General features: G+C 41.2%; 1 protein-coding gene across 3 annotated transcripts in view; it reads right to left on the bottom strand.

Annotated features, from left to right (window-relative positions):
• The window catches only part of GSG1L (GSG1 like), a 65,374-nt gene that overhangs the window by 18,690 nt on the left and 33,696 nt on the right, over positions 1 to 12,988 (bottom strand). For all 3 annotated transcript variants that reach the window (XM_080557323.1, XM_080557322.1, XM_080557321.1), the window contains 2 exons: positions 7,102 to 7,254; positions 2,851 to 2,962 (listed from right to left, as the gene is read on the bottom strand). In XM_080557323.1, coding sequence (XP_080413449.1) covers positions 2,851 to 2,962; positions 7,102 to 7,254 — 265 coding nt within the window. The remainder of the gene's footprint in view (positions 1 to 2,850; positions 2,963 to 7,101; positions 7,255 to 12,988) is intronic.

The following is a 12,988-nucleotide window of genomic DNA, read 5'->3' on the forward strand; positions in this document are numbered from 1 at the left end:
TCCCTTAGGCTTCCCATGGTTGGGTGAAGACGTGGAAAGGAAACTTGTGCTATGTGTAAGTGTCCAGGCACAGGGAGGCCTGGCAAGTGACTTCATGCACAGAGTGCATGGAAAAGCTCCAACAGCCCCAAACATTTCCAGCTGGTCTCCAGACCTATATCAAAGAAGAAGCCAGCTGAAACCACATGCTTCACTGTGCCCACTTAGTGCCTGGGGAATAACACACGGAGAACATTTTCTCTTGAATGTTTCTGATCATTTCTAATCATTAACTCAGAAATGTTGAAAGGTTCAAAGAAGGAAATGCAGAAAGACTCTTGGTGTGACCTCAGGTCTGGCATTTGGCAAATCATAATAATGAGGCAATTATGATTGATATGATTTAGTTTTTATGGACCCTGGTTAAATGTCATTCATTTTTTTAAGTGTCAAGAGCACTGAGTTACATCATACTCTAGTGAAGACCTCTTTAAAAACAATGGCCCTCCATGCCAGCTGTGCCGAGGTGTGGTAGGACTGTATGCACTGCCTCTGGTAACTCAGCTCAGGTCTGTGGCTCAAACAGCTCAGGCTTGTGCATTTGTTTTCTTTCTGGAGCAGCCAAGCCTTAACTCCCACTGATCCTTGGAAACGCTGAAACTCGCTGCCTAGAGAATCCATCATCCCATTCCTGATGTGTGCCAGAGCATGGGCCAACCTCCAGGCTTTGCCAGAGGCCTGGAAAGGGGGTCTGATAGCATGGACTGAGGGGTGCATTTTGAACCCTGGGACTTCTGAGCAGATCACAAGCAGCTATTGCTTATTTTGAGGAGAGGTATAATTATCATTCCTGTCCAATAGAGAAGAATTGTAGTCACAGAAAACCATTTTTCCCATTGTCATATTTGAAACGAATGACAGTCTCTAGCTCTATTCATGACCTTTGGCTCTTGGGGAGGCTGTTCCCTGGCACCCCTCAGCGGTGTTGCAATTCTCTGTGCTCTGGTAGGTGGTCTAGAGGGATGCTGCTGTGATAGTTTTTACCAGAAGCTGTAAATAACGCTGATGTTTGCACTACTGATTCAAGGGTATTTAAATCTCGTGCTTCTGGCCATCGACTGGAGCCTGACAGAGCAGAAATAAATTCCTGCATGTGCATTTTCCAAACCCACCAGGTTGTGTGGGCACTTGTTTTTAACTCTTCTTCAAGTGGGTGTTCAGGGCTGGGCAGTGCCAGGGGTAGCTGTGATGCACTGGCCTGCACAGCAGTAATGGTTTGGGTGTCGCTGAAGGGAAGAAGCCTTGCTTTGGCTGTGTTTGAGTTTCAAACTGGCACAGCATGAGGAATCCTCTGTCCTGTCTCAGGCTGCTGATCCACACTGCAGGCTGAAAATGCTGCTGCTGTTCACATCTCCTTCAGGGAAGCTGTGACTGAATTCATGTTTGTGCCTTGCCCAGCATCTTGCATTGACAAGTATGTTGCCTTGTAAGGTACTGGGAGGGAGAGACTTCCAGTACTTGCACTTCTGCAAAGAGTATGAAGTTCTGTCATCTCAGGGTGGGACTCTGGGCTCTTAGCACATATGCAGTGTGGATGGGTCTGGGATGGGCTCATGTGGCAAACAGGCCCCCAAGCCTGTTCTGAGACAGGCAGCTGTTGTCTTGCAGAAGATGAAGGGTGAATAATCTAATGACTGATTTACCATGCAAGACATTTAACAACATTATGAATTTTAAGTTTTGCAGTAAATTATAAAATAGATTACTAAAGACAAATAGATAGCAAGCATTACTATTTGACTGTACTAATATACAATTATTATTGTTACATGTTATAAATATTTATATTAATATTATATGTATATAAATATATAAATATATTTATAAGCTCATCCTTATATGCAATAATAAATATTTATTAGTAATCCACACAATAAGGTGTATTTTAAAAATAATGTTATTTATATATTGCAATATGTTACTAAAATGTTAATAACTCCTCCCATGAAACACAGTATACGGAAGAGAAAAGGAGAGATTAACAACTCCCTGCAGTGTTGTGCATAAGAAGTACTTGTGTTCATTTTCTGGTGTTTGCCAAGATTGCTGTGTTTGCTTTGAGATGGAAATAAAATAATACAATATATTCATAAATGAAAAAACTGAAGTGTTTTCCCAAGCCATACAAAGAGGCTGATGCTTCTAGAGGAATAAGAATGTTGTTTGCAATGCTTTTATTTCTGTTCTCCTCATTCTGCTATTCTTGTCAAGCTTATAAACTTGCAAACAATATAACACAGCTGATGCATCTTGACCAAATTATTTTTATTCAATTTTCAAAGATAACTGGGAAAGTTAAAAAAGAAAAATTAAAATTCTCCAGAATGTTCTTTCTGTTCTCCCAAGCCTTCTCACCATGATTCACAGGGGAGGATCACAGTGCCAGGTGCACTATGAATTTCTCTGCAGATGTGTTAAAAATTACAAAGTAAGGTTCATCTGAGACACTAATTAAAAACAAAACCAAAAATAACAACAAAAAATCCTAAAGCTCCCTGAAATGCCATGGCAATTATGTACCTAAATTGAACTTTAATGAGAGTGCTCAATTTGTGTTGGTAATTGTGGTATCTGTCTATTTACAAATGCTATGTACCTGCTGATACGCACAGCTGCTGCTGTACAATTATTGATAACTGTCCTCTAACACTTCAGTGATTGCATGGCTATGTTGTTTTTTTGCTCCTAGCATTTTGGCAGCTGGAAATTCACATGCATGTTCCTGGAAATTTGAGATGATTCGTACAATCTCCCAACAGACTGATGAAACAACTCAAAAATGAAAAGATATTAACTAGCGGTGACACTTACCAGAAGGACCATCCATAGTCCCATGAATGAGGTCTCCAGTCCTCTGGCCCAAGGCTGACTGTCACTTGGAAAACTTGAGTATACATCATGTGTGCCACCATCCCCAAGAGACCTGAGAAGTAAGGATTGTAACATGAAATTTTGTGTTATTTAAAAAAATCTTTTAATAACACTAGGCAGCTCTGAAAGCTCCGCTGAAGTCTTTGCTGTAGTTTTATGGGTCTTTTATGCCTCCTATTCTAATGTGGAGGTGTTTGCAGAGGAAAGGTGTGACTGAGAGCTCATTATTTTACATGATACTGAATTCTCAATTAAGAGGAGAGTTAAAGAAAGAAAACCGTTGAAGAAAATTTTGCACAATTAGCATTGCTTCTAACCATGCTGCTGCAAAACAAGGGTATACCACCCACAAGATATGTCACTTAGCCCATCTCAGACAGGCCTCAGGTAAAAGAATAAGGAGAGATGTTTCAGTAGGCAAAGCTAGGCTGAAAGTGTCAGCTCCAAACAGAATGTTATTTTAGCTGAATGATTGTTAAGATTTATAAATCTGTACACTCGGAAAACAGTTGGATGTTACATAAAAATTTTAAGTTAATAGCTTGATATTCCTGGTAGTGTGTGGTGAGATTCTATCACAGGAGTACTTTTAATGGTACAACGTTGATAATGCTTACTTTATGACACCTCTATATTTTTTCTGAGATAAGTACAACTGAATGAATATTAGGCCACGTGTTAGCTGCAGTTAGATGACATGGTAACCTGAGCTGGCTCTGCCACTTAGCTGACCATCACGGTTCTTCATCTTAAGCAGAAAAAACTGCTTGTGTTTTTACACTTAGACATCTGTCTGAGGAAAGCAAAACTCTGTTTTCAAGAAGTGGTAGCAAGTGGCAGCTCTGATGCTTGGGGAATATTCTAGATATAATAGGCAGGGATATGTCTGCTTTAGTAACTACACGGTGCAGCTGAGCTCACAAAAAGCATGGTCCAGGCAGTTAGCTAAAAGTAGAGCAGGGTCATCCATTTCCCAAACAGACCTTGGGCCTACAGATGTTAAAAATCCCTCTGTGCTACAACAACAGTTGAAGGCACTTCAAAATACCGGTGTTCTGCCACAACAGGGTACGTTACACTTTCTCCTTAACTGAAGTCACCATTTACCGATGTCTCTGACCATCATTTTTTTTTCTTCCCCACAGGTGCCTTTCTTCCATGTGGAGCATTCTGATTTTCTCTGCCTAGACCCAAATTTTGGTTCTTCTTAACTTGACTCCTGTTTTCTTCCAGAATCTAAAGAACCTCATTAGTCTCACTACACATGTGGGTGATTCAGGGCTGTGCTGGGGGAGGGAAGCTGGGGGAATGCCATGTTTGTGTTGAAGGTATATTAAGCAGGATATCGTTGTAGGTATGTTAAGCAAGACAAATGTCATATTTAATGCAAACAACTGCAGGGGCTGAAAGAAGATATTTTATTACAAGAAACCACAGTGAATTGCTCAGCTGCTCCATGTCAGTGTGACACAGTAGAAAGTCAGGAGGTGGAAGAAGCAGCTCACATCGGCAGAACTGAGATTTCAGCAGGGTGGGTGGCCTAGTGGGAGCTCAGCAAGCTGGCACGCACCTGGCTTGTTTCTGGCTGTATTTCATTTCCAGAATTTGTTGGGAGTTTGTTATACTTTTTAAGTCAGTGGATTTTTCTCCAGCTGGTGGTTATGCATTGACGTTAAAATTTGTGTCTTGCTATTCATATACCTTCTGTCAGTAACTTTTCAACCTTGATAAAAGTATTACAGACTACCCTGAGGCTTGTCATAGTCACTTGGAGCCATCAGGAGGTTTGACAAGGCCAGAACTAACTTCAGCAAGGCTGTTCTGTTCTGTTCCATCGTACAAAGATTTAATGGGGGTTTCAGTAATGTTCAGACCTTCCACTGTGTGGGAGGCTGGGATGCCAGTACAGTGACACAGGTGAGTAGGAGGTCATGAGCAGAGACTGCTGAAATTCAGGCACCAAAGTGAAACTGAGGCATTCATTGCTTTTTCTGCCTAACTGGGGTGGGGATGTTGGGGGTGGACACTTGTCTTTGCTGTCAATGGCATTATGCAATGTATAAGCTATAGATAATAGATATAAGCTATAGGTAATAGTTTTTTATTAAGGGAAGCCAAAATCATATAAATGGGATCTTGGTTTTTCATTGATTAAATATCATAGAATCATACAATGACAATCACCTCCCTTGACCTGCTGGCCACTCCTCTGTTGATGCAGCCCAAGTTGCAGTTTGCTTTCTGGGCTGCAAGCGCGCACTGCTGACTCACGTCGAGCTTTTCATCCATCAGAAAGCCCAAGTCCTTCTCTGCAGGGTTGCTCTCAATGAGTTCTTCACCCAGTCTGTACTCATGTCCGGGATTGCCCCAGCCCAGGTGCAGCACCCTGCACTTAGGCTTGTGGAACCTCATTAGCTCCACGTGGGCCCATTTCTCAAACTTGTCCAGGTCCCTTTGAATGGTATCCCTTCCTTCTATTATATCAATTGCACCACACACTTTGAAATAGCTGAACATCTTTATATCACATGAACACAAATAAATAAAAAGAGCTAGCACTGGTGCTCAGACAGCATAGACTTTCTGTACTTGTTCAGGTAGTGTAGAATTTATGTAGTCTGAAGATGTGCTGAGCTACAGACTTGAGAGGAGCCAACCAGTCCTGCATCTTTATAATCTGACTCCAGGAAAAAAAAAATGAAAATAGTATCACCACCTTTTTCAGCTACATTCTAAGCAAAAAGCTTTCTGCTTTCAAGATTTATGCTGCAGAAGAACTAAAACTACACAATAGACTTATTAGTACAGAGGGACAACATTTTAAAAGAATTTTAGAGTTAGATTAAACAAACTGATTGTCCAAAACCTTTCCTTTTTAAAATAATGAGAAAAATGGAAACAACAAAAGCCTTTCAATTCATGTAAAATTTTCATTTTAGAAAAAAAACAGTCTTCTTTTCTTCCTTCTTCTGGTATCTCTGTCACTTGAAATAACAGTGAGCAGTTATCAAATTTTATTTTTATTTTTGCTTCTATCCTTTTCCTCCAAAAAATTTAAAATTTAGATTTGGAACATAATGGTATTCTACTTATAAATAAAAATAGAAAGACATGTAGGAAAGAAAGCTTTGTAATTCTCACAAAACTTTAAAAGTTCAGTTAATGGCAAAGTGAGAAACATCTTGTAAATATTTTTTCTGATAATTCCACATTGTTTGAAAACTGAACTTTTTTTTTCTTCTTCTTTTTTTTTTTTTTTTTAATCCAAATGTCATCCAAATCTGAAAATTATGCTTTGGTGGTTTTTACCAGATTTTTTTTTTTTTTGTCCTTTCAGGTCCACTTCTGAGCTAAGTCTTATACCATTAACTGTAATTCACAATTTAAGGCAATCTCTGAAGACTGAGGCTCCTTCACAGAAATGTGCACTGCATGTTATAATGTCTTTCAGCTCGAAATACAGCAGAATAAAATTCTCTTTTGTTGCAGAAGTTCTTTCTGCCAGAGAAGTCCATCCAGGAGTGATCACAAAAGCCATCTGTGGATGGTTGCTTGTATAAATCCTGGGAAGTGGAGTTTTTAGACAGCACAGAGTGAATTGGCCCTCAATTACATGGTTAGATTTGATAACTCCTTTTAGAGAAGTGAATTCCTCAAGTTCATATGCTGAAGGGCTCCAGTTACAGACAGCATGAAAATAGCCTGAACCATTGCTCTGAAAGTTGCACATGTCCCCACATTATTCTTGGGTTTGCTCCTAAGTGTGATTACTACAACCCTTTCTATTCTCAGTTTTGCTAAAGAACAAGATGGAATTCTTTCTTTGGCTTGGAGCATCAAGCCCTCATATACTCTTAGAATTAATATGGGAAAAGTAATTTTCAACACTATATATTTTTCAATTCCCATTACCTGAGAGTATAGTAATGGCTTTGTGGGGTGTGGAAGATGCTAATTACTGCATTGCCATTGTGAAATCAGGACTATGTTTTTTTACTCCTCCTTGGCAAGAGACAACGTTATAATGCTGTCCTTGCTCCCAGCTTGCAGTGGAAATGTGATAGCTAAGCAAGGATAAAAGAGTCTTGTACCTCCCAGTTTTTATTCTTTCAAAGTTTTAGAATTTTTATTTGTCCATGTTCCCAAGGAAAAAAAAAAAAAAAAAACAGAAAAAAAAGGGAACATTCATACCTGAAAGCACAGTGAAGACAGCAGCAAAGGCATTTAACTTGAGCCCATCTATTACACTGCTTGAATGAAAGAGCTCGAGGCACATAAGGCTGAATCCAACGATTAACAGCATGATGTATAACACCTCAGATACCACTGACAGCCACAGGACACCTGCAAAGTACAAGAGGAGCAACCAGTCACTTATTTGGTAAATACTTTCATGAGGTTAAAGTTGATAAAAATTAATTACAAAATCAAGAATATTTATCAGTAATCGGGTATTCCAGTAGATTAAATTTAGTAAACAACTACACAAGCTCTGAGAAATAGAAGAGGTGGTGAATAAAAATCTGAAGAACAGAAGGGTGGTGAAGATGCCAGAGAAAGACAAAGCTGTTGCTTAGGATCCCAGCTTGGCCAGAGAACCTCTTTGGGTATACCTAAAACATCTTGTCCCCTGTGACCCAAAACGTAGGACACAGAGTCCATTTTCCCCTCACTATGTCATGCTTTAGATGGGCATGCATGTTGGTGATAGCACATATGCTCCTAGAGTATATTGGGTTGGTGGGAGATGAACAGTCTTGGATACCTCCTTTTTCCAAGACTGTTCAAAGAAAATGTTTCCAGTCTGGACTTTAAAATATGTATTAGAGCATAGTCTTGGGCACTATTCTTGGAAGCTCTCTTTCACAGAAGTGATGTGCTGCTGAATGACTGCTCTGACTTGGAGTGTTTGGATCCACTGCACAGATCTCTGCTGCTCCAACTCATCTGAGAACTGCCAGAATGCCAGTGGCGTGGAGCCAGTTCTTTATATTACACACAGTTGAGCAGCTGCAGATTAAAAAAAAAAAAATTGTGCTGCCTTCTGTGTTTTCAGACCCGAGATGAAGGGAAGAGTTGATGTGCCCCGTTTGAACCTCATGTTTTGTAGCTCTTTGGGCCTGTGCACAGGTAAGTGGTTCTGGTAGCATTTTGGTAGTGGCTGTGTGAGACTGATTCATTCATGGTGGATGTTACATCTGGAAATTTCAGCACAAAGCCTCTAGCAGGATCCATTGAGTCCTTGAAAGTCAGCAAGCCATGGGGTAAATTTGAGTGGATGGTAATAGATGATAATAGTAAGTCTCTGCCAGATTTCCAATAGCTGTTTCAGCATGAGAATCTGCTAGAATTCTTCAGTACATTTGTTAACCTGATTGCTAGAGAATTCACCTGGAAACAATGAGCAGAGATGGAAAATCACAGCCTAATCTGTTGAAACATGGAAAATTAAGCATCTGAAGACAATGACTTATGTTAGAAAATGCTAGTTGTAACCATAGAGACTACTACAGAATTCACGTATATTAATATGTTCCCTCCTCACTGGAAGAACATGTGTGATAATGCATGTAGTTGAGCTTAGCAAATCAGATACACAGTCTCACTTCTATCAAATATTTGAGTGTCCTGTCAATGACAAGGATGACCCCAGCCCACATTTTGTCTGGGAAGTTGCCATTATAATTGCATCTAATTAATACGTGCTTTTAGCTGTTGCCACCATATACGACCTTTTGAGTTCTTAAACAACGGTACAGAGATAGCCATAAATAAATCTTTTAATTTTTCACAGTGACTTTTTGTGTAATATTGCATCCATCAGCAGCAAACACCTGTTTTTCTCACACCTGTTAGTCAATTTGGTATCAGGGCAACTGGCAACACTTTTCTGAAAAGAAATAGGAATGAGAGACAGCGAGGGTCTTGTTCTAAGATACAGGAGGATTAAAGAGGGATTTTACCTCGTTTTCTCAAAACCAGAAGTTTCTATGACAAGAGAATGATGAAATGCCTTGAGTCAGAAAGAATCAGGTTATGTAAACCTAAAGCAACATAAAGCCCTGACTAACTAGTTCTAATTCATAAATGTCTCAATCCAGCCTTGAAAGAGTAATACACAACAAATCTGCCCGGATGGTTATTTATTCCCTGTATCAACTCTCACAGATACTCATTACTGGTATCTGCAGACCAGGGTAGTGCGGTGTTAGTGACTGCAGTTCAAGGCTGTGCTTTGGCTTTCCTGGCAAGAAATCCATCCCCTTGTTTCAACCCCTTTCCTTGCAAGATTTCTTTCTTCTCCATTTATGCCATGCACATGATCCCTACCCTCACCCTCCTTAGTCTCATGTCTCTCCAATGATCATTTGCTCCAGCATCTTTCCAGGGCATTAAAGGCAAAATGGTCTTGGATTGTGCAGAATGGTGCTGGGCATAATATTGCAGTGTACAGCATTCCCAGCACCCCTGTAATATTAGTGCTTAGTAACAGTGGTAAACTGGGCATTTCTAAGAAAAGTGCATCAGTCTCCTCGCACACACTGTAACAGTCTCTGGTTTGCTTCCAAATTAAATGCAGATTTGAGATTTGGTGCTCTAGGAATAATAGAAGAGGCCTCAATACTAGGTTCTGATGCTTAGCATTATTGGATGTAGGCTTATAAAGTAATTATAGCAAAAATATTATTTTCACCCGTGAGCCAGACCTAGATTTATTTGGTAAATAAAACATGCCACCCATTGTGTGTTTTATTCAGAACCGTAAACAGCCAGCCATAGTAACTTCACTTCCAAAGTTCTGGTGATTCTTTTTACTGTTTCTCTCCAGCCTGATTGCTAGTGCTTCCTCCCCATCTACCAGTGCAAAGGCTATTAGCTTCAAAACTCCATTTCATTCAAAGAATGAACTGCAGTTGTCATTCATTCACCTTACAGTGGCTTGTAAATATTTCAGACTGACTGAAGAAACCAAGAGCTTGGAGGTTTTCTAAGCTTTGAGAATGCCTGCCAGAAGCATAGGCATATTTGTACACCACCACCAAAATTCCAATAGCACACTATTCAATAAGCAAGCTAATACAGTTTACCAGGAGTAGCAGAGAAAAGTGTTTCAATGTAAGTGTCTTCAAAAAGCCCTCAGAGCCAGTTGCTTCAAGAAGTTGGGAAAGTCAGTGCGGTCTCACTGACCATATTTGAATTTCTTTATTTTGGCTTGTGAGGTTTAGTGGATGTACATCACCTGTATATAAGCTTTACTTATTGCCCAACTAGTGCGGTTGACACAAGTGTAGCGTGCTTGAGAAATGCCAAGAAACTGAAGAGGTGCACAGTGTATCTGTGTTGGAGAGACCAGGTTAACATGTCCAGAAGAGAAGTGAGTAAAACAGCTCAGCAGTGCAGTTTCTGCTGTGTTGTAACTGCTTCACCTCCTCCCATACACTTTGCTACATACCAGCCAGCTGATGAACCTTTTGAGTCAAATTTAACTAAGCTCAGAGTAATTGCTCTCAACTTACATTTAGCTATGTAAGCTAAACAGCTTCTGTTTCAAATTAGGGAAAGGAATCGTGTACAAGAGCTTGCTTACTTTTCCCCATGACACTGACTGGCCTAATAAAAGCTATTGCCTCTCTTTCCAAACTTTGCCTTGACTGTGTTTCTGAAGTTAGGAACATAAAGGCTCTTCTGGATTTGAGTCAATGCTCCTTAGTCAATGTCTCTTTGCAGTGTGGTGGTGTGGTGCTCAAAGATGTGACACTCGTGTTCACAGAAAAAATGCACATAAACAACAAAATAATTAAACAGTAATGGCTAATAAATAAAAAAGAATGTGAACATTTTCTACTGTGGCCAGTGATAGCCACCAGAAGAGACAAACAAGAGGACATATAAGCCCAGATACTGCACATAACAGATAAACTGATTAAATAGGTGAGCTACCGCTTAGAAGGAGCAGTCCAGCTTTCATGTTTTCAATGTGTTCACTTGATAACTCAGTGGTTGTACACTGGGTCAGCTCAGCAAGTTGGCTGGTGGAAGATGAATTCTGCAAAATGAATAATGTTTTCCTCATGACCAGCCATCTCAGCTGGCTGTGCCTGCTGCCTGGGGACAAGCTGCAGAGCCAGTAGGCAGAACCGCAGCTCCCAGAGCCCAGCCCACAGACACAGCTACTGGCACAGTACTAAGTGCAGCAGGGGCACAAAGAGGCCCAGAAACTCTGCTCAGGACAGTGTGGGACTACTTGGGACTGTACATTGATGGCCATGGTGCACTAAAAGGGTTGTGGTAAAGCTGAAAATGAGGGTGATGGTTATCAGAGACTCTCCTCTAGGGGATGCAGATGTTAATCTGTCAACCTGACTTGCTGCCTTGGGTGCTTTACTGCTTTCCAAGGGCTCTGATCTGGGATGCTGTAGAGAATCACAGAATCACAGAATTATAGGGCTTGGAAGGGACCTCAAGAGATCATCGGGTCCAAAGCAGGCTCCCTAGAGCAAATTGCACAGGTAGGCATCCAGACGGGCCTTGAATATCTCCAGAGAAGGAGACCCCACAACCTCCCTGGGCAGCCTGTTCCAGTGCTCCATCACCCTCACCTTGAAGAAGTTCTTTTGCATGTTGGTGCGGAACTTCCTGTGCTCCATTTTGTGGCCATTGCCCCTGTCCTGTCCCCATAAACCACTGAAAAGAGGTTGGCCAAATCCCTCTGTCTCCCACACCTCAGGTATTTATAGACATTGATAAGATCCCCTCTCGGTCTTCTTTTCTCAAGACTGAACAGACCCAGGTCTCTCAGCCTTTCCTCATAGGGGAGAGAGAGGACTTGCCTAGTCTCATATGACATGTGGGATACTGCTAGTAGCAGCCTTGGGCATATTCAGAGTGACTGCAAGGCTCTGGGTAAGGGTGAAGGGTATGTGTGCCCAGTGAGTGTTCTTGGTCCTGCTGGGGAAGGAGAAAGTCACAGGAGGAAGGAATACCTGACTGTGTGGCGGCTGTCAAAGGAAATGCTTTGGCTTCTCCAATCACAGGAGTCTGAGGAACAAGTGCTGCTGAGAGAAATAGGATCCCTCTGGTCCAACAGGGCAAGAGGAGGGGAACAGCATCTTCAGCTACAGGCTTGCCAAGCTGGTGAAGAGGTCTTTAAACTAAAGTTGCAGGAGGAGGGGAATGTCAATCTTATCAGTTTGATGTCAATGCCAGCAATGGGTGCCCAGAGCCAGGAAAGGGATCAGAGGTCAGCGGGAGAGCACCCCGGAAGAGCAGCACAAAGGAATTCCAGCCACTTCATCCAATAAAATAGTTTCATTAGGGACCCGACCTAAGTGCCACTATGTGAATGCATGCAGCAGGAGAAATAAACATGGGGAACTGGAAATGTTAGTTAAGTCTCAATGAGAGATGAGTTTTGCTGTCCTGTGAAACTGTTTTCCAATGAGACACATAGACTGGGTAAGTTTCCTGTGGAAAGCATAGCCAATTCTTTCTTCTTCTTTGGGTCCTGATCCTACCTAGAAAGGAACTCTATGTCTGACCTTGTCTTATTTTATGGTGTACACTGAACCTCTGCTTTGTGCTTTTTTAAAATCTATTTAATATAGGGAAGGTAAGTCACACATAGAATGTTTATACAGGTCTGAATACATTCTGTCCTGTCTGCTTTGATTTTGAATTTCATCTGAAATAATAACATCCTGCAAATGTAAGCTGTATCTGGATTTTACATCTTCATGTAGAAGATGAATAGAAGAACTGTTGATTCGGGTTATTAATTCAGGAGAGAGTGACTCTGTTCTGTGGGGACGCTGATGTCCCACTGCTCTTCTCTCAACTGGAGATTCATCAGGCAGTCACTTGGCATGACTTACCTCCACTTACAACCTCAAATGCCTCCTTTGTGCAAAGTAGATAGCACTTTCTCTTGAAGAAACCTCAGTTGTTCAAGGTGACAGGGAAGAAGCTCTCCCGAGGATTTTTCTCTTTTCCTGTCTTCTCTGCTGTCACCGTTTGTGTCTGTCTTAGTACCTATCAGCCTCTGTCCTCTGCTCCAGTGATTTGTCTGGCTTAACTCAGC

This window comes from Anser brachyrhynchus (genome assembly GCF_964034855.1).
Source record: "Anser brachyrhynchus genome assembly, chromosome: 15".
In the NCBI taxonomy this organism is placed as follows: Eukaryota; Metazoa; Chordata; class Aves; order Anseriformes; family Anatidae; genus Anser; species Anser brachyrhynchus.